Source organism: Enhydra lutris, unplaced genomic scaffold, assembly GCF_002288905.1.
Source record: "Enhydra lutris kenyoni isolate GAN:26980312 unplaced genomic scaffold, ASM228890v2 scaffoldscaffold11, whole genome shotgun sequence".
NCBI classification, from domain to species: Eukaryota; Metazoa; Chordata; class Mammalia; order Carnivora; family Mustelidae; genus Enhydra; species Enhydra lutris.
The window spans coordinates 2,922,700-2,945,732 of record NW_019154095.1 but is presented as its reverse complement, the minus strand read 5'-3'; the positions used below and the strand labels follow the sequence as shown (position 1 = coordinate 2,945,732).

The 23,033-nt window shown below is 40.3% G+C and overlaps 1 protein-coding gene across 1 annotated transcript in view; it reads left to right on the top strand.

Annotated features, from left to right (window-relative positions):
- The window catches only part of LOC111144434 (CUB and Sushi multiple domains 1), a 1,720,260-nt gene that overhangs the window by 1,402,983 nt on the left and 294,244 nt on the right, over nt 1–23,033 (top strand). The window contains exons 23-25 of the mRNA XM_022498737.1: nt 6,882–7,073; nt 7,350–7,476; nt 22,433–22,635. Of these exons, the coding sequence (XP_022354445.1) occupies nt 6,882–7,073; nt 7,350–7,476; nt 22,433–22,635 (522 nt within the window). The remainder of the gene's footprint in view (nt 1–6,881; nt 7,074–7,349; nt 7,477–22,432; nt 22,636–23,033) is intronic.

Below are 23,033 nucleotides of genomic sequence, written 5' to 3'. Positions count from 1 at the left end.
GGCCAAAAAACACAAACATTATATTACAAATTATACTCTTGATATCTTTTTTGATAAAATGAAATATTACTAGGCTAAGCTACTGTATGTAAATTACTAACCTTATCATCAGGTAGAATGATAATAAAATTACATTTTATGAAAATAATATTCATAGTTTACATTATCAATTAAAGTCATCATTTTTAACATCGACATTTTTAACACTTAAACACAGAAAAGACGCGGATCACCCGAACCGAGAGTAGTGATGTCAGGCAAGTATTCATATTAACCACATAACGGTACATTTAATTCTATGTGACAGGGGCCATACTTATTAAAATGGATAGAGGTTCCTGTTTGTTTTAAAAAAGGATTCTGTGCTCCTCTGTTTATCTCCAGTAGAAAAAGAAGTGAATCCAGCCAAGCAGAGGAATAACTGGGGCAAATAGATAAACCACAGAAAGCAGGGGCGGTGGTGCGGAGAACGCAGATGTGTACTTGTAGGCTTGTGTCCACGTCTGTCCACGCTTCCGTGTTTTACTGCTGGGGTGCTCGTGACAGTCTGTCACCATTCGTCGTCGTGTCAGGTTCCTCCGTTGGACAGTGAGCTCTGTAAGGCCTGACGTTGCCTCGTGCCAAGCCCCCCAAAGTGTTCAGAGCGTGTTCATTTATTTCTGCAAGTCGCCGATGAAGGAGTTTCTTCTTTTCCTCGATCATGTGCAGGCTCGCCGTGAGCGGACACTAATCTGAGGGCTTGTGAGGTTCTCCTCTGCCTCACGCCCCCGCGCAAGCAGTGCCTTCTGTTGTGTTGCCCCCAGTACAGCCGTCCCTCCGTCACCTCCATCATCTCCCAGATGCCACTTGCACGATGACATGTTTGCGTGCTTCACGCGTGCACACACGATTTTGCCTCGTGCACTAGCCCGTATCCCACTGCTGAAGCCCACCCTCAGCCCCTGATAAACGTGGCCCAATTCTTTCTGCTGATTTCCGCTCACTCCAATCCATTCTCCATACTGGCCCTGATCGTTTCCCCGAAATGCTACAGATATCTGTGCCGCTTCCTCATGCAGACGCCTGTTCCCCCAACCCCCGCTGCGTACTGAGTCAGTCTACACTCAGTAGGGCTGCAGGACAGCCCTCTCCTGATGCTTTCAGTGAAGCATCCATAAGATGCACACACTGTTGGAAAGTATCCTGCATCCCAGGATAAGCCATATTCCTCCGAACCCCTCATGTAATTGTGCAGACGTTATCTGGAGAATTCTCCTCTGGTTCTAGAACCACCAATGCCTTCCATCTTTCTAGATGATCTCAATTATGCCTCTTCTGCAAAGCCGTGCGCAGCCTTCCTGCTTCCCCCTGTGCCTCTCTCAGCCTTCCCAGGAAACTTAGCTGTAGCGAGTACCATACTGTTTTTAAAATATTTATTTTCTTACCTGTGGAAGTAAGTAGACCATGGAAAAGATGGCCCTGTTCCATGCCATTCTACTCATAGTACCTAAAAAATTCCCTGCCTCATAAGTCACAGATCCATTTTAAAACTTCAGATAATAAGCTGATCATAAGTCCTTACCACAGTGCGTGAGTTAGAACACAGTTCACCAGTGGGATGCTTTTAAGAACTGATTCAGAGTAAAATGCCCTCGGCCCGTCTGTCTCCATGCCCTGCTGTAGATGCTGACCTTGATTCCCCTCCAAGAGCTCCCAGCCCTCTGTTTTAAATACCCTTGGCGAGGACAGTTGGCGTGCAGTGTTAAACATGGGTGAGAGAAGGTGAACAAGGGAGATTCCTTCTCGAAGCCTCCCCAGAATGGATAGTAACACCTTGAACCACCTCATAGCTCTGTGGAAGGTCAGTAGTAGATTTCACTTGAAAGACTTATTTTGGGTGTATACAGTACATTTACAATTGCGAGTTATTTTGAGATGGTCTCCTGGAATTTTTAGCTATGATTACCTTGTTCTATGATGTCGTAGTGACATAGTTCATGAGAACCAAGATGGTCCCAGAAAAGGAGGTGATGACTTTGGTCATCTGCTTTCTGTTCTGGAGTCTATAGGCTTTTTGATATTTCACTCTGGAGCTCAGGAGGTCACCTTTCCCTTCAGATAGCATCACCATCCTGTTGAATAATGCTATTTTGGGGAAATTCAGAGTATCTTTCCACATAATCATGAAATAACAGCAATACTAAAACAATATTTGGGAAAATAAATAAGTGAGAAAAAAGTAGCTGATAATAAAAATCAATTTGAAACCAATAACAGCTACAGCTAAAACACGACATTAATGCATAATTTCATAAGTAATAATTTAAAACTCAAACTCACAATTTAATAATTGTGCAATAATTTAAAACTAATAATTTAAAACATGCTTCACCTAGAATTTCAATCGTAAATAATGAGAGCTGTGTTTAAAAAACAGGAATCAATCAAACATTTCAGGAAATTCAGTTGTTAATGAACTTCATGTGTCTCGAGTCCACCACAATAGCCAGAACCGGTGCTCCGATCCCAAACCACATTTCTTTCCAGAAAACTGCCAATCAAGGAGCGAATATAAATATATGTACTTCAATATACTTTTTCCTACCGCATGCAAATGTGAAAGCGTGTCTTCTTTGTGAGTGTGTGTGTGTGTTTGCTTTTGTTTTTTTGCATATGAGAACCTTTTTTATATTACCAAGGAGATTTTACCAAAAAGTACAGTATTCAAATTGAAATAAGTCTCAGGTAAAGTTATAGGATAACAGGCTTCTATAAACATTTGAAGGTTTTTCAGTGGTTCATAGGAGAAGCTACCGGAGATCCACAAATGGCAAGCACTCTCTTTGCTCAGTGGTCTTCTCCAAGCTCGCCTGCACACGACTTCACCTTCTCAAGGGCTGTGCACACAGAGGCTGGAGGATGGCCAAGACCGTGGGCTTCAGGGTCCAGCCTGGAGGCGTTAAATGGATTAGATCTAGAGCAGGTTCCCCTCTCACACAAGTGCTGTGTTTGGAAGATAAAATTGGACCAAGTACTTGAGAGTTAAGTAGAAGGCTCTTAGAACACTTATATTTTGTTAGACGTTCAAGATATATGGAATTTAATCCTTCAACAATACAGAGACTGGGTAAATACTGCAGAAGTAGGGAGTAGTCATTTTCATCAGCCTGATGTTTACAGCCTGTTTTCACTGGATCATTTAGTTCAAGGCGTCTTTGCTATTTATATGACTTCAGAAGAAATCACAGAAAAACAGAAAGAAATGGAATTGCTAAATAAATTCAATACAATTACAACTCCTACTAGATAATGTTTTGAAACAAATAACTTGATTTAATCTTTTTTAAAGGTTCTGTGGCATAAAGAATGTAGAGAAACAGCATTTGCTGCACTAATTTCCTGCAAGCTGGTGGCTTCAAGATAAGAAAGCATATCTTCTCTCTATTTTTAAAGGCATTAGTCTTTAGCAGTATTAAGACTGATTCCTATGAAGTGTTTTAGATCCAGATTAAAATGGAAATATCTCTTCATTAGAGGAATATCTTTGTGGATCTAAAGATAAATCTTAAAAAGTCTTTTGAGATATTTTTGATAAACCACAGGAAAATCCTTTCCTGAAACAGACATGAGGTTAACAGCGGAGTTTTATTTTTGTGCTTCAGACGTCCACTGTTACATGTCAATGAACTTATTTCACCGTGTTGGAAAGCAATATTGAAATGTTTAGGAGACAGTGATAGGACTTCACCCCAAAGCGAGCAAAACTTAGTCAAAATGAATCCTGTTTGATGTGTGGAGAGGAACAGGAGAGCAGGACTGTCTCTGTTGCTTGTGATTAGACAGAGTTCCACACCAAACTGGAAGAGAAATTTTGGGTTTCTGATCTTTTTCTAGTTCTTTAAAGATATTAATCAATAGCACTTTCACTGTTTCCTCCAGGAATAAATGTCTATGGCTCCGTCCATAACTGGAAATGAATTATTAAATCATGTGAGCAGCTTTGCAGGAAAAAGGTTCTCTTCAGTAGAATGAAGATTGGAAAATCGGACGATCTAAATATCTTTCAACTTTCTGATAGGGACAAGGAATACACTTCATAAAATGAAATTGGGTTCACCTGGAGGGTCTGGGCATTTAGGAATCAAGTGTAGAATTTTTTTCTAAATACTAAGTGTTGTGATGCCATTGAAGACTTCATTGAACTTTTGAAAAAAAAATAGAAGGCATCATAAGAAAGAGGGACCACTAATATTGGAAAGAATATCCTATCAGAGATGACTTGGCTTAACTTATCTGTATGACATGATGTGGTTTTAAAAAAATCAACATTAAATGATAGAAAAAGCTATAAAACAAGTATTTCTCTAAAAACTCCAACCCAACTAAAGTTTGATAGTTATTTTTGTTGGTACCTCTTTGTTTTCTTTTTTTTCCTCTAATACTTTTGTCCTCTAATTACTTTATCAGCATAGGTATACATCTCCATCAGGGAATATCTTTTATAACAAAACCCTTCTGTGTAACCCAGAAACAATGTGTTATCAGAATGGAAAAGTCTTGGACACACTAGACCATTTCTTTGTCCAGGCCTTAATTGCCCCCAGAAGATGTGTGTGTTTCAAAGCTAAGTTTAGAAGAATTAGGTGGAATTTGCCAACTTTTTGCCATTCATGAAAGCCTTCACCAAAAGGCAATAAAATCATCTAGTTCTTTGTGTTATTCACATCTGATTTTAATAATCTGATTTGGGATTTTAGATATCTCCACTTACAGAATATTTATTCATTCAACAATCATTATTATAAACTAAAAAAAAAAAAAATTCCACATTTCTGGCGCTCCTTGACAAATCAGAAGTTTGTGCCGCACGAGGTGTGGAATTTTGGGGACGGCAGGTCCTCACTGACTCTCAGGGCCTGCTGTCTTACACAGACCCTGCTCTTCACGGGTAAGCCCTTTACGGTGCGTTAGAATTTAAGGCTGTCCTTGCTCATACAGCTTTCGTAACTTGCCCAGCATCCTGTCACGAGGGTATGAACCATTGGGATAGGTACCTGGTTCTTCTTTATAGTTTGTGTCCCTGGATTTTGTTTGTCTACTGAATGTTTTCAATTGTATGTCTACTGAAAATGTTCCAATTTTAAGTATGTCAGATACTTACTGTGACTTCAAAATAGTAAAACATTTTGAGAAGTTGCCTCTAAGATGAGCGGGGCCCTCCTCAGTGTGACCGGTGAAAGCTCTTGCCTCCTCGCCGGTGGCTCTGGTCCAGGCCGGGCAAGCTGGGCTTCCCAGTTCCCCGCACCCCAGCAGCTTTGCCTTGATGCATTGCTCAGATGCCCTCACTGCCAACCCAAGAACCAAATAAGACGACAACAAAGACTTAGGTTTCCTTTTGTAGAAAGAGAAGCTCAGGCTAATGCATCGGTAAGGCCCCTGGGCACACTTAGATCCGGCGGTCGGCCGTCAGACACAAATTCAGCCGCTGACAGTCTTACTTTCAGTCAGGAGTGTTGCCAGGTCAGCTACAGTAGTCAAAACCTGCACAAGCCTGAGACCCTTCCCCTAGTGCCTGCCTCCCCTCTGTGGCGGTTGAAAATAGCCCTTTGCTTTGCACTGGCGTTGGTAGACTCTTATGTTCTTTCTTTCTGGGCATCCTGAATTAAAGTTACTTGCATTTCTTAAATTGACCAGAATTATTGTAAAGGCATAGTTGGTAAAGATTAACACTTTATAGAGGGAAACTTGTAGGAAAGAGACTTGTCCTAGCAACTGAGTGCGAATGACCACATGTCTTTTTCTCTCTCCTATGCAAAGTCCCAGAACTCCATCTTGACTATGTAGAGAACGTGAAGGTGTAATTATATTGTAAGTTTATAGCTATATTGTCCTCCATGGAAGCCATCTCAAAATGCAAATCTGAGAGGCATATTTCAAAAAAAAAATTACGTTCTTTTCTTTTCTTTCTTCATTTCTTTCTTTCAGAATAGAAGAAGTCAAAGTTAGGTGGAAATAAATGTAAACAGACCATATGGTACATCAGGTTTCCAGTTCCACTCTTTAGAAGGGCCAAAATTTGCATCAGATATGAGGAAAGAAATGTTAGTGTAAGACTGTCTCCACAGATGGCCTTAAAATATTGCTTCACATAAAAGCAATATACAGCTCTGAGTTCTACAGAAGCTAAATCTTCATTTCTGTCATTTATTCCTTTGAGTTTAAGAGCTAAGTCTGATGAAGTCATTATAGTGATTCATTTCTGGGATTTCCATCATGCATGGCGTTAGCTGCCCATTCGCCCCCTTCACTGTGCGCCGTAGGAGTGTGGCAGGTGGAAATTCACAAGCCCATCTTCTGTCAACAGGAACAACTTTTTAATTTCCTAGGAACCTCGAGATCTTGGAGATTTAGGGGAAGTCGGTGTGAAGGTGGGTGGCTCCTGACTGTAAGCTAGGGTGAGTGCTCGTGGCAAAGACTCCGTTGAGTGTCCTGGGGCAGGCGGGTCCCTCCTTCTGGAAGGTTTGGGCTTCACAGAGAGGGGCTGCAGAAGCAGGAAACGCAGCTCCATGAGAGAAGGCTCCGAGGCTTACTGAAGAACCCAGCACGCCAGCGGGCAATGTGGGTTAGTAGAGGACAACTTGGGACTCTCAGAAATTAAGATTCTCCTCACCGTTACCTAAGTAGATAAGAACAAATGAAATGATTCAGCCTCATGAAACAACACATGTTTAGCAAATAAATAAAACCCAGTCGAGACCCACATTTGGCTTTTCCCTTTTTGAATTCACAATCTTCTTCTTCTTCCCACGCTTCGAGGGGCACTCGATGACCTTCTCTATTTTGTCTTCACTCGTTGCTTACTACAGTTACTTCCACTCGGTCTCTCCCCTCCTTTCTCATAGGTTTTGACCTAGTAAAGTGTGAGGATCCAGGAGTCCCTAACTATGGCTATAGGATCCGAGACGAAGGCCACTTTACTGACACTGTGGTTCTGTACAGCTGTAACCCGGGCTACGCCATGCACGGCAGCGACACGCTGACCTGCCTCAGCGGGGACCGCAGAGTGTGGGACAAGCCGCTGCCTTCCTGTGTCGGTGAGTTGGGCGGCCGGCTTGCAATAGGACACAAACGCACACCTAAGGGCAGGAGCTCTGGGTGCTTTGGAAGAGAGCAGGATGCTTCTGTGCCCTCTTCAGTTCAGGATCTTTCTTCCAAGATGTGCATGTGGTTTTTTTGTTTTGTTTTGTTTTGTTTTTTTGGCTAGGTGAATAATGTGGATGTGAGGGTTTGGGGTTTAGATTTTAAAAACAGCTAAAGTGAAGCCTGTGGGGCCTGGAGTAAGTCTTCTCAAGAGTCTGTATCTCTTACAGCCGAGTGTGGTGGCCAGATCCACGCGGCCACCTCCGGGCGGATCCTGTCTCCTGGCTACCCGGCCCCGTATGACAACAACCTCCACTGCACCTGGATCATAGAGGCAGACCCAGGGAAGACCATCAGGTACCTGTGCTATTTTTGGTTTTGAGGACTTTAGAACATGGGACTGTCTTCTATATTTTGTAGTGGAGGTCATAGCACGTCTATTATCCATGATGGGTTTCACATCTGAGTCCAAGAAAAACATGCAATGATGTGCAGAAATGTTTTATTAGCTCATATATTTCCTTTGGAATTCCTCTGAGAACTGCTATTAAGCCGTCTATAAAAAAGAGAAAAATAAATTAAATGTATCAGTTAGCTTTTGCTGCATAGCGAACCAGCCCCCACAGCGTAGTGGCAGAAAGCAGTTCTTTTTCTGCCATGACTGTGTGTACAGCCTGTGCAGGGCTGGCCGGGGCAGGCTTGTCAGGGTGAGGGTCCAGGACAGCCTCACTCGGGTGTGCAGACCTCTGCTGGACGGTCAGGAATGCTGGGGCGTCTTCAGACCAGGCTTCTGTTCCTTTAGCAAACTATTCATGGTGGAAGGTTTTTGGCAGCGAAAGATGACAGAATTTTCAAGCTCGGGCTTGCATTTATTTGCTAATGTGCCATTTTCCAGAAACGAAACAAACACCAAAAACAAACAAACAAACAAACAAACAAACCTCATCAGCAAGCAAGATAAGGTTTGAAGACATATACTCCATCCCCTACTGGAAAGAAAACCAAACACACCAGAAAGGGGCATGCATACAGGGATGGAGGATAGATGGCCATTTGTAATACACCAAAGGAAGTTTGAGGTAGACCAAGAAAGCATTTCAATCTAAAGTTGCACGTGTAAAGGAAAATCATTTAAAAAGCACAGGAAATTGTGCAAACATTTCTAAAGAAAGTGTTGTATTTCAATGGATGGTTCTCAGTTACTCCAGTAAATTTTTTATACCAATAAATAAACCAGCAAAAAGTAATCTTTTTAAGTAATTTTCCATGTTCTAGTCAGAAGGCTGTGTCAAAAACCACAGCACATAAATCAAAGAGTGATTTCAAATTAAGTTGTTTCTTGATTATAGTTCTTGATGAACTAGAAGAGGGCATGCAGTCCTTTGCGGTGCCTTGTCAAATCGTTTTTCTATCTTCATTAATTTTTCCCTTTTGTTGTAGTTGCTCTGAAATATCTGTACAAAATTTATTGTTTAAAAATTCTGTCTCAACCCCAACAGTGCTGATCCCCAGGTCCCTGATACTTTCTCTCCACGTGTCATTATGCCCGTGAGAGACAAAATGGTCAATTTGTCCTCAAATACATGAAGTGGAAGCTAGTGGGAGGTCAAACCCAGCAATCTCTTTCTGGGGCAAATGAATGGATAGACATATTGACAAACTACTGAATTTTTGTCCTTATTCACAAAAGTCACGCTAGCAACCTTAGCAATGTATGTAAAACAGACATAGACCCACCACACTGCGACTTTGTAACTTAGTTCAGTGAAATGGAAAGAAAGCCAAGGGGAGATGCGTATTGTGTCCCAGGACACTCTGTCCCCTTCATGTGACATTGGTCCTCTGACATTCACCTGCTGTCTTTCATGTCATGACATGAACATCTCGCAGTCTAAGCTAACATGGCATGGGCTATTCCCACTTACATACCTGAAGAAAAATGATTCTTATTAGTTAAGAGGAATAAGAGAAGCAACCCAAGTCATGTATATAATACAACGTCTTATTTTATAATAACTAATTTAAAAATAAATTTGTATCCTTGGGGTGCCTGGGTAGCTCAGTCTTTTGAGCATCTAAGTGTTGATTTTAGCTAAGGTCTTGGCGCCTGTGCTCAGCATGGAGTCTGCTTATCCCCCTCTCCCCCAGCCTGAGCCCTTGCACTCTCTCTCTCTCTCACTAAAGTAAATAAATAAATAAATTCCTTTTTAAAAATAGATAAATAAATTTGTAGTCTTAATTAAGATAAATGATTAATTAGGTAATTATTGATCTATTGGGACAAAAATAAGGTATGTTTGAGTAACAATTTAAAATTCTGTATTCTTTATGGAAATCAATGCAGTTATTTTTCCATTGAACTAAATAAAACTAAAGATTAGTTTTTAACCTTGAATTCCTGAATGCTTGACCTGAGTATTATAAAACCTGCTACACTAGTTTTTATTTTAAAAAATTCCAGGAATTCTTTGGATTGACAAATTAACTTTACATAAACAGAATATATTTTCTTTTTGGAGGATTTCAAATTTCTGTATCTTTTTACAAGTTCTGTTGTGTCTCGTTTCCTGAGAAATAAAGTGAGCATTATTCTCCTAAATGCAACCCAAGTAAAGAGTTCATTCTTTGCAGGTGAATCTAATACTTCATTAACATTTTAATAAGAAAAGAGAAAAGAATGTAATAAAGAATGACTTGAAGTAATAAAAAATGTACACCTTTTACATCACGAACTGGGTTTGAAGTCCAACCATTAGTATTCTAGGGGGAAGAAAAAGACCTTGGATACTCAGTCTGTTCTGGGAATGTCTTAGGTCTTTTCCCTCTCTTTCTCATATGATAATTAGTCTTGCCAAGTTTGTAAACAGATCTTTCTGATTTAAGCCATAAAGCCCTTCCTAAATAGGGAATGAAGAAGGAAGCATCAGTATTTGTAGTTAATTTACTCAACTTTGTCTTGAAATGTTTCTGGTAATTGCTCTTCATTAATAAAATATGTATTATTGTTAGTGTGGTACTTAAAAAAAAAACTTAGAAGTACATGAGGTACAATCGTAGGCTTAACATAGTACTAATAATACTCAGAAAAATAGGGTCTGGTCTTAGCTTTGATATTGGTTGGCTCGTTACGAAGTCTTAGTTTTTCCACTGGTAACATAGCCAATATTAACTACACCATTTACTTGATAATGAAGAAAACATCAGTTATAGAAACATGAGCCCAGGGATTAATTTAAGTATTAAAAAATTCTTAATATAAATGGAATTCATTATTATGCATTCAGACTATGATTTCTTCAATGTAAGTGTTTTTCACTCTCAAAGAACGAATAAGCAGCAGGACCCCAGAAATTATAAAAGGGATGGTTTCTACACACCTCGGGGCCAATTCTTACTGGGCCTATTCTGATTCCACTGAAGCCCAGAGCAATTTCTGATTGCATATTGCTATAACTTTTTGTTCAAGGTAATAGAAGAACCCTAAATAGTTGTTGTTATAGGGCACTTGGGTCTGGGAGAGGTTTGTAATTTTAACATATATTCGATAAAGCAGTTACCTGAGCCAAATTTAATTAAAAGTCTAATCACAAGACATTGTAGTAAATTTAGCCACATTTAGTGTTATATGTAAACATTTCTCTAAGAGACTTCCTGTATTTCATTGCGGAGCACAGCTATAATTTATATAATAAAGGTAACAGCGCTATAAATGTCCTCAGCAAGCAACAGCGGAGGCCACATTTTACATAATCACGTGTACACTGTTTCTTGGTTTTAATTGGTTTTCTGCAAGTGTAATTGTCTGGAAAACTCACTTTGAAAGTCTTTCTGTTCCTTATCATTCACAGGAAATTGCATTTGGAGGTATAGTTGAGGGGAATTCTTTTAGAAAAGCTCATGCACTATTAGAAACATCAGAGGTACATCAAAATTTTACCAAGATTGTCACAACTGTCCCTGTGCAGACTTTTACAGAAAGTGAAATGAGGGACGGTGGTCCTCATCTTACCCTGGTGTGACTTAGAGTTGTTTCCTGGTTGTGTTGGGCTGTGGAAAGAGTACAGTGAGATCTAGCTTTGAAATCTAGGGATATTTTAATTTATTTTTGACCAGACTTTAAGCTCCCCATGAGAAATAGAGTCCAGAGGAAAATGGCAAGCCAATAGCCTCTATTTATTAGACATTTATGTCCAATCTCAGTGTTAAGCCTTGCTTAGCAAACAGGCTAGAAACCCAAGTTGGAAGCTTTTGATGATAGCAGTTAAGCATATGAGGCTAGAAACAAAATGTCTGAAATTTCTCCTTTCTTATTTAGAACACCACAAGTTATACCTAACTTTTGGAGATAATGTGAGGAAATTACCAGCCAAGAGAATTTCATCCAGCAAAAGGAAAGAGACTGGTCACACTGCCAAGACTCCCATGTCTTGGGCTGGCTTCCAGTCCTTAGTGTGGGGCCATGGGGACAGCCATTGTGTTAGTGCACCTCCCCAGCCACTCAGGAGACAGAAAGTTAGAGGCAGGAGAGCTGCAGGCACTCCTCCCTTTGCAGGATCCTGACACACCCAATTTCAGGTGTGATTATTTAATTAACACCATTTAATGATTAATTAAATAATTAATTGATTATTTAATTAACTTTAACAACACAATTGAAATTCCAGTAGAAATGTTTGGACTGACTGGAAGAATTGCATAAAGGACAGACTTCTCTTTTTGCTCTTCTGTTCCCATATCACTACACAAATCACAGAGGCACATCACGATCACTGGCTGACCAGGTCTTCTGTCAAAGTCCCTGGGTAGTCGGGCACTGAGCCTCTGCACTTCAGGTCATGCACAGACAGCAAAGCATGTTGTGTTGCAACCCCGTCTCGTGTGAGAAACCCACCTGACATTTCACATCAATAGATCATGAATAAGGGCATTGGCCAAAAAAAGAAGAAGGAATGGGAAAAAAAAAAAGAAAAGAAAAGAAAAGTGGTCACACTTCAAATTCGAGTTGAACGCAGATGGAATTTTGGAGGAGTTGGCAGTGGAAACATTGGTTTTCCCACTGCTTCAGAAATGAGGAGCTCCCCACCAATAGACTCTAGACACCTCAACATCTGCCTTTACTACTGTCATTCCCGCTGTTACGATTCCTGCTTCTATATTCCCTATTTCTCTTAACATCCACCTTCCTCCCGCTGGCTGGGGATTCTAATTTTCAATATGATCTTCTACTCTTCCTTATTTCTCCTTCCTTGGTCTCAATATTTCCCCAAATAGAAAATCCAAGATGTCAGTAGATGTCTCACAGCATTCTTCTGGTAATTACATTAAATGTCTTCATAATAAGCACTGAGAAAAAATAGCTGCATATGGGCCAAAGCCTTGTCTTCTCTCCATTTGTTTATCCTCCTTTCTTGTTATCTGCCACTTCCAGTTCCTTACTTAACATGCTCATTACCTTTCTTATTTTAATCTTCTCCCAGCTGACCTTTCCAAAACCATTACTCTCCCCAATCTCTCAAATGCTCCCCTTGATGATCAGCACACATAAGCTCCTTAACCACAGCGGTAATACCCTCTTTGATTTGGCTTACTGTGACTTTACAAATTTATCTCTAACTACTCATAAGTATGTTAGTCCCTAATCCCAGCTGTGCTATACCAGCTCTGTTTCTTGACCTCCACTCTCCCCAGTTATTCCTTGTTGCCTCATCTCCACATTCTTCCCATCTAGTAGGACCCCGTTAAAATGTCAACTCCTCCACAAAGCTTTCACTCTTTTTACCCCATCTAAAAATAACCTAGTTTCTTCTCTGAACTCAGCATTTCTGTCCTACAGCAACCTTCCTTCAGACTTGTAGTCTGTGTTAACGTCATAACCATGTATCCAAGGATGGAAGACAAAGCTCTTCATATCACAAGCTTCTCTCCCACCCACACTCATGTGACCCTCACATCTCCTTAATTCCATGACTGAAGCTCCCAGATAGCACTTACCGACCCATAATTGCCTCTACTCCCCTTGTCCAGACCCTTGTAATGCATGGGGCCTGTTAACTGACCATCTTGCAAAGGCTTTCTCTAGTCCACTGTTCTCTTTCTAGGGAACATGTTTTATTTTCTTTATTAACAATATTAGTTTATTATGGCTGAAAAATGAAGACATATAAAGACATTCTGAAAATTGTAAATAAAAAAAAGACTTCCATTATCCCTATAACATACATAATTGTTGACACATGAACACATATCTTACATGTAACTAAGCATATTCTATAGTGTGAGTGTGTGTTGTTAAATATTGTCTCTCTTGTTGGCTATTTATGTTATTTCTAATTTTCAATATTATATATAATCATACACCAAATAGTATTGCAAGTAAACCTTTGCTTTTATTTGTAATTAATACCGTAGAACCAACAACTACAGAAGATTTTGCTGGCTCAAATGGTGGAAACATTTTTACGTATATTATTACAAATCTTTCTATGATACAAAACTGATCATTTCACCTGCCCACTTTAAAATTATTTTGTCTGCTTATTATATGCAGAATAAATTAAAGTCCATTGACATACTATTCGAAGTATCTGTTTTTCCCTAATTTTGGAAATATTAGAAAAGTGTTACAGAAAAATAAGAAGCCTGAAAAGTAGTTTGCTGTCATCCTAGGTGTGAAATAACTACAGTTGGAAATTTGATCTGTATTTCTATAGTGTCAGTATGCAAACATGAATATATAAAATTCTATTTATTCATTTATCTATTTATTGAGTTATTTTTACAAAAATAGTATCATGTCACATAGTATTCTGAGCATTTTTTTGGATAATAAATGTAGGTAGAGTTTTCGTCCTTCCTAGTGATTCCAACTTGTTCTCTCATGACCCTGCATGGCGTTGCGTTGGCTGAATGTGCCAGCCAGCATTTGCTTACACCACACCCTGTTGGGATATTGGGTTATTGCAGAGTTTCCCCTGTTATCCGCCATAGGGCGTATGTGCCCATCTAAGTTTTGATGGCCGTTACAAAATTGTTTTTAAGACAAATAAAAAAATTAAAAGAGTAGATATCACCTCCAACAGTGTATGAAGAGGAAGTCTCCACATTTTCACCGAAACCCAACAAAGTCTTTTAATCTTTGTCAATTTGTCAGGCAAAAAAAAAAAAAGTCTGTACAACATTTTATTTGTTATATTTATTTGCAGAATTTATTTTTTGACAGTTTTGACGTATTTAGGTATTTATTTGTTTACTCATTTCTGTCTCTCTGTCTTTACTTGAATTTCCTTCCTTCCTTCTCTCTGCCTGACAAGACCCCTCAGAGACCTCTTGAGACACAGTTGGACACACGTCCCTCTATGCTGACCGAAGGCTTTATTCGTAACTGTGGACGCTTGTGATTCTGTGCATTGCAATGTGTATGGCTTTTTGGTTTTCTCATGTACCTGTGTCTGAAATAAGTATGAGTTCTTTTGGGATGATACTATATTTTATTTGATTTTTAAATGTTCCCTGCCTAGTGGTGTAGTGTCTGGCATATTGACATTTAGTATTTCTTTTATTTTAAATGGCTGTGAATTTATTTGTATTTAAATTTTGTTATATTGTATTTATTGTTGAAGTCATCAGACATTTTCCAAATTGGCAAATATCACAGCACCAAGGTGCCTGGTTGGTTGGTTGTCTGTGGAAGCTTCTCATTAACACACATGCCTAGAAGGACACAAACTACCAGTGTATGGCTTGTCCACACAATAGCACCTTGTGTAACCAGCAACCAGATAAAGAAATAGACTCACCAAGACACAGCATGTGCCCTTTGAGCTCCATGTGAATCATTCATTCTCAAGGATGATCACTGTGGCCTTCAGATGGTCTGGCCTAATTTGGACGTTGTATAAAATGGAATTATGCAGTGAGATTGGTATCATATCTTCATTTCTGCAAACTTCGCTCCCACTGATAGAGCTTGATTACGCCATCGCATGAATACACCATCACTTATTTATTCATCCTTGGTGTTGATGGACGTGTGGGTTGTTTTGTCTGGTTTGGGTTGTCATATTGTCTATGCTTTCATGTACTGTTTGGTGAGCGCACGCGTGTTTTTCTTTTGGATCATACCTGGGACTAGAATGTCTAAGTAATGGTGAGTTCTGTGCTCAGCCTTGGTAGATTCCACTGAATGACCTTCCAGAGTGGTCATACCTGCTCCCATCCTAGACACGTGAGGTTTCCAGGTTCTCCACTTTCCAACCACCCTTGGCATTGACTATCTTTTTCATTTTAGTCATTCTGGTGGGTGTGTAGGAGTTTTAATTTGCATTTTTCTGATCAAGTCTTAATTTGCAGTCTCTGATTGGCCTTTGGAATATCCTCTTTTATGAATTGCCAGTTGAAGTCTCTGGCCCTTTTTATTTTCCTGGATCAGATTGCCTCTTTTACTTACTGATGTGTGTATAGTTTTTATATATCCTGAATGCAATTATTTGCTAATTATAGGTTTGTTTAACACTTACCTTTATACTCTATGGTCAGTCTTTTGGTATCATAATGTCTTTTGATAAACACAGGTTCTTAATTTCCATGAGTCAACTTTATTTTTTTATTCATTTTTCTTTTATAATTAGTGGGTTTTTTACATATTTTTAAATTGTGTTATGTCAGATGCTTTTTGGAGCTGTTAGTATTTGGGAGTCCATATTAAGAAATTCTGCATCTCCAAAATTATAAAAATGTTATCTGAGGTTTTCCTGCAGATTTATTTTACGTTCCACATTATGTCTCTGTTTCAACTGGAATTGATTTTCGTGTATGTATGAAAAATATTCAAGTATTTTATTATCGTTGCTGTAGTCATTGGTGAAATTAAATTGGCCATTTGTTAAAAAGTCAATCTTTCTTCATTGCATGTTACAATGCAATTTTTATCATTAACCAGATCTATATAGATATATAGATCTGTAGGTATTTTTCTATCTTAATTACTTAATTATTTGTAATAAGTCTTGATAACCAGTGCTATAATCCTCCATCTTTGGTCTTTGTAATGTAGATTGCTATAACTATCTTGTCCTTTTGCATTTCCATATTTAGTTTAGAAAGGTTTGTTACAGTCTACAAAATAAATTTGCAGGACTTTGATTAGAATCACATTATATCCATAGGTCGATTTAAAAAAAACTTACATCATTTACACTGCTGAATTTTCTGATTCCTAACATGGTGCTTGGAATATTTATTTAGATCTTATATAACTTGTTTTTTTTTTCTTTTTTTAAGATATTATTTATGTATTTGACAGAGAAAGATCACAAGTAGGCAGAGAGGCAGACAGAGAGAGAGAGGGAGAAGCAGGCTTCCCGCTGAGCAGAGAGCCCGATGCGGGGCTCAATCCCAGGACCCTGAGATCATGACCCGAGCTGCAGGGAGTGGCTTAACCCATTGAGCCACCCAGGCACCCCTACTTGTTTTGATAATGCTTTGTAGTTTTCTGCGTGGAGGTCTTGCAGATCTTTTGTTGGAATTATTCCTACCTACAGGATTTTTTAATATTAATGTAAATAGTATTTTTATGTCATTTTGCATTGGTGGCTGCTATATGAAAACAAAGTATATTTTTATATTTATCTTTTATAAATTCTCTTATTAATTCTAAGCGTTTGTAGGTTTTCAAGTTTTCTCTATGCATACAGGCATGTTATCTACAATAATAAGAGTTTATTTTCTTTTTCCCAAGTCTTATGCTTTTGTTTGTCTTATTGCAACAGCTACAATCTCCAGAATAATGTTAATTAGAAGTGGTGATAGTGGACCTCACTGTTCTGTTCCCAATCACAGTGAGAAAACTCTTAACTGTCCCTCAGTAAATAAAATTTAATTATACAAAATAACCCCTCCATAATAGAAAAAATAATAAATAATAAATTTTACCATCTAAAGTTATAAAATTTCCTAAAATCTATAGGAAAATTATTTAAATTAATAAATAAAATTATTTATACAAGACAATTAAACATCATAGTGTTCCATACTTCTTTTTTTCACTTAGCTATATTTTGCAGACTTCTCTCTAGATAGATAAGTAGTAGATAGATAGATAAATCAATATGTCAATATTTACTGGACTTTTAATTCCTTTGTTGTTGACCATTTATCTTATTTTCAATTTAGCACCAATTTAAAAATATTTTGTTAAATGTAGGACGTATATTTCTGTATGTTTGTATATAATGAGCTCTTGGAGTCAATTTCGATAATCTGTATTTTCTAGAAAACAATTTCACATGTAGTTCAAAGTGTATTGCCAGATTTATATACAGAGACATTACTTAGTTTCCTCCTTTTCTTCTTTTCTTCATTAGTTTTTTTTTTAATTTTTATCAAAAATTACTTCAAGCACACAGTATAAAAGTATATAGTCAGTTCTACAGTGGACAGTTACGTAAATAGCTCATAATTCTACAGCCATAGTTATTCCCTACATCATCTTAAATTCTGGAATTGGTAGGCAATGTGAGTTTTGCAGTTAATAAGTCTAATATGTCCTGAGTAGTATGAGTGGAAATCAGTGACCACCTAGACACATTCTAGTAAGACTGAGAGAAACCAAAGGCAAGGTGATCTAACAAACAGGCAAAGAAAGAAAGGCCTCTATTAATTAGCCTGATAAAAGACATCTTAGCAATACAGACTAAAAGGGGATCTTTGAAGAACTAAAGGGAAATAACTATTGATCTGGAATTCTGTCCTCAAACTGTCATTCCTTACTAAAGCTTCCTGTTATGCAGTTATTAACACAAAAAATAGCACTAGAGTATGTGTTTAGAGTATGTATTTACCGGAAATATATGATAGTTAGGAACTTTCACTCAGCTAAGAACACAATTTAATATACACACAAATGGATAATATGGAGACATTGGAAACGGCACAGTACACTACTTAGAACTCTATATGACCCATAGATCAAGCAGATAACAAATTAGTAAGCTTAAAGAAGATCTGAACTGTGCAATTATTGGACTTATTTTTAGAAGATATTCAATCTCCAGTTAGAACCTGCACATTCCATTCACATAAGTATGAAACATACATAAACATGATCACATACTAGGAATCAACTGTAAGTAAATACACAGAATTATTCTCTTTTATGCCCCATATCCTGACCAAAATGGGATAGAAATAGAAATCTACAGCAAAAAAGTAATGTAGGGGAGGAAAACACCCCCCGTCTTCCGTTGTAGCTTCTTGGGCTGTTCTAGTAATGACACTGATGTAAGGCTGATGAACAGGAGGAAAACCAAATTTGATTTACATGTACAGAAACCGCATTGGAAACATGAGACTCTAAGAACTGGCTAGACCAGGCAGTTTTTACAGCTTTTATACAAGGAGATAATCCGCGAAGAATTGGCAAGACAAAGGAGTTGGGACTTGGGGTTAGGTATTAGTGAGGAATTCGCAGGTTTGGCTGCACAGCGTAGTCAGTCCTCGGTTCCCTCTCCCTGCTGGGAAGGATGTCTCTCTTCCTGGTAAGGAGGGTACGTCTCACAGCGGACGTTTATCTCCTGCTTTTAGGGTGATGGGGGAGTGAGAGTGTCCCTCTTGCATAACCTGTTTCTTAAGCAACTTTAATTCAAAATAATCAATATTCTGTACTGTAAGGTGACTAACATAACACAATTAAAAAAAACACACAATACTCAAGTGTGGTGTATTGGGGTTGGCAGATTCTGCTCCTCTAAAAAAATGCATGATTAATAATTTCATACTTAATTTATAGCACTGGATGCACATATTAGAAAAATACGGGAACCTGAAAATCAACAAGTTTCTAGCTAATGGTGCATATAAACTAGTAGCAGAGTAAATTCACAGAAGTAGAAATGGAAAAACAAGTAATGCGCAAGAAATCAAGGAGAGAAGCAATAGAGGAAATTAACGAACCCACAAACTGGCTTTTGAAAAGGTATCATTGAGTAGACAAATAAAATAGAGGAGGCCCAAATAATTAACATTAGGAATGGAAATAAAAATATACCCACATGGTAGAGATGAGTTTTTAGAAAATATAAGAAAATAATAGATTATAATATATCAATATATTAGAAAAATTTCTGGTCAAAAGAAAAATAAGGCAATAGTTTGATTCATTTAATGAGTCTAAAAGAACCTTTGTGTCCAATGGCAAGAAAGCATAAGAAATAGAAATTAAGAGCTAATTCTGTAATTTATTCTATTATTTAAAAAATAACTATATGGTCTTATAAATAGATGTAGAAAAAATAACTTAGCAGAATTTAATACTTTTTCTTTTTTAAAGATTTTATTTATTTGCGATAGAGAGAACATGAGTGGGGTGGGGGGTAGGGAGAGAAGCAGGCTGTCCACCGAGCAGGGAGCCCAATGCGGGGCTTGATCCCAGGATCCTGGGATCATGACCTGAGCCGAAGGCAGAGACTTAACCCACTGAGTGCCCCCAGTGTCCCTAGAATCTAATACTTCTTCATGATCAACTACAGAGCAAACTAAAACAGAACCCTCCTACCATGGTAAGCAGTAGCGATTTTTCTTAAAATGATAAACGTTTGTGACGAAATCTTTCAACAAATAATATAATATAATATAATAATAAGAATGACAAAAGAGATAGCACATGGCAAATGTGGGAAACCTGTATGTTCAGGTAATTCAAAGCCTGGGTCTCTCCTTTCCTTCACCCACGTCCTCTGACAACCTCACCTCGTCTTCTGCTCTAACAACCAGTCTGTGCTGAGGACACACACATTTATTATTTCCATCCAGACGCTTTTCAAAACTCACGGTTCGTATGAACAACTCTCTCCTGACCGTCACTACTCAGTACCCATTTCGCATCTTGAACCCGACATGTGCAAAGCCCGTCCTCTGGTCTTCCCCATCCCACAAAACCTTCCCCCCTTACTTTTTCTCAGCTCACTTGATGGCAACGCTGCCTTTGTACTTTTTAAGAAGGAAACCTACAGTGGCCTTGCTCTCTCTGTTTCCCGTATGTGCCTCAGCCACTCCAGGTCCTCCCTTCAGAATGTGCCCGGAACGGGACCTCCACTCAGTATTTCCACTGTCGACTCGCGTCACCCCATGGGATGCTTCAGTGCTTCCCTCCCACCCCGGACAGCACAGCCGGTGCTCCTGACTCTGCTTTGCCTTCTTCTCTCCCCACATGCATTTGCCACCCACAAACACACAGTCTGCCTCCCTCCTGTGCGGAGTCCTGGTTTCGGGTTATCGCCGGCTCCTCCCATCACCATGCCAGTGTCCTGATGGCAGGTTCTCTGTTTCATTCTCTGATGTATCCGAAATTTCTGGAAGAGTGCTGGGTACACAGCTGGTGATCAATACATATTTGTTGAAGTGCTAAACCAGGCTGAAAGAGGGATGCCTTAGAGACACAAAAATGGGTTCTACCTCATGAGAAATCAGGGAAATGGAATCTGCACAGGCCACCATTCCTCAACCATCAGACGCTTATGTCCCCGGCCCCTAGAGTGAGATAATGTCAGATATTGATAAAGATGGACCAGAACAAGGCTATGTGTGCATTACTGTGAGACTAACTCCCTGCAGTCCCTGGGCGGAACAGCTTGTAGATTGTTTCTGAGCCTGGAAAGACCCTGGTGAGTCCCCAGGGCTGCTTCTGGCAGCAACATTGCTGAGACTGAGATGTGCAAATGGGACTACTGTTGTGGTGAGCTCAGTGTAGAGTGTAGACGCGTAGGAGCACGGTGGAGGTGTAGACGTGTAGGATCACTGTGTTGTACGCCCAAAGCTCATGTGATGCTGTGTGCCCACTACACCTCCACAAAAATAAACACGCGCACACACACACACACACACACACACACACGCACACACACACACACAGAATAAATAAAATGCAGAAGCGAACTCCTTTTCAGTAGATGACTAGAAAAATAAAGCACTTTCGCATGCTTGTGAAGTGGACTAAGAAAACCTACATTTTCTGGGATAGAGAGAGAGGGGGCTTTCATGTAATGCTGACGGCAAAAAGCCGCTTGTAGGGGCACATGCAACGCCAAAATGACATGTCTTATGCAATCAGTGTTGAATGTACAAATGAGGACCCTCTATTGCCTGGGGATATATATGCACACCACGGCAGTGAAAATCACCGAAACGTAAACGGAACATGGCCTGTGAACGTTTCAGAATGTGGACTGAGAGGAAGAACAGATGAATTAGTGGAAGGAAGGGCAGTGGGGCTGTGTCTATAGGGTTTTGTTTTTAAAGATCTGAAGCATGTCGGGCCACAGGTGAGCGCAGGGGGCAGTGGGCTCAGAGTGTCTGCTACCCTCCGTACTTTCCTCTGTATTAAAAATATTTCACATGAAACACCTTGAAAGTGTGCCACGTGGCATGTACTTTCTACAAGTTGAGACAGACACTTTCTTTGAATATATAATAGGCAGAGAACAAATTATTGGGGTCCGTGTCCCACTTTCCTTCTGTCATTTGTTGTGATGTTTGTCATCTCCTGGACGGTTTTGTGGAAAAAGCAGTGAGGGAGAAACTGGAAAGTGAGGCAGCTGGGAAATGCTGGTGGCTGAGCTCCCCGCAGCTCTGCTGCCGTCACCCCTGACCTTGGCCGCCGCTACGAGCGAGCTTTCCAGACCCAGAGATGTTCCCCTCGCTTTGGGAAGGACCTCAACATCTGGTCAAAGTGTATTAAAATGTTATCAAGAAAGGAGTTCCTATGACACATTTCTGTCTTTGTGTTGGTATTGCAAACACTGTATCTTTCTGAAAATGCACTTGGTAGAAAGAATCCCGGTGGCAGGTGGGATGGTGAGGACGCAAGGACCATGTCCTTGTGCGGGAACATCGTCGCCGGTGTGTGTCCCTGGCACGCACGCTGCCACCCAGTGGGGCATCTCAGGAACCACACGGACGCCTGTAAAAATCCTTGATTTGCTTAAAGCAAAGCTAAGTCAAACTCCCCTCTGATGTGGGAGGCTGAGAAAGCTTTGAATCATACAAAGAACGGGCAGTCTCGGAAGGAATTGTTTTGGTCCTTGGATACGTAGCTCAGCGCAGAGCCCGGCAGGCTCCGTGTCCTGCGCCTGCCCAGCTAACTCTCACTTAACCCCCGGGGACGCGTGTGTCCGAGGCTTCTCAGGGTCAGGCGGCCCGAGACACCTGTTGGGGGGAAGGGACCGGCCCAGTGAGCCCCTGCGCGTCCCGTCTGTGCCAGGGGCTCGGGTGGTGCGGGGAGCCGTCCCAGCAGTAAGCACAGGCTCTGCTCTCTCCACAGCCTGCACTTCATCGTGTTCGACACGGAGACGGCCCACGACACCCTGAAGGTGTGGGACGGCCCGCGGGACAGCGACATCCTGCTCAAGGAGTGGAGCGGCTCCCTGCTCCCCGAGGACATCCACAGCACGTTCAGTGCCCTCACCCTGCAGTTCGACAGCGACTTCTTCATCAGCAAGTCGGGCTTCTCCATCCAGTTCTCAAGTAGGTGCCGACCACCTCTCGTCTGTGTGCGGGCGCCCGTGTGCCGGGTCGCCAGGCCTCACTGCCCATCCTCGGGCCTCCCCCGTCGTGCAGCTCACTTCTGTTGAGCATCGTGATGTGACCTTCGGAACGGGCAGGGGGAGAGAAAGGTTCATTTTCAGACATGCTGTCCCCGACCAGATAGGGCGAGCAGGGCATCTCCGTAGTTACAGGAAAACAGAGACGTGCCATTTTAAAGCCTTCAGATGACCAGCGAATGGGGGCCCAGACAGAGGCTGGTCTCTACCCAAATGGGAACTTGGTCTCGGGTGGCTCCATAAACCTGCACCAACGCCAGGCTCCCTGGTCACCCCACTCTGTGCTGTGACGTCCCCACGCAGTGCAGCTGCTCATCAGAT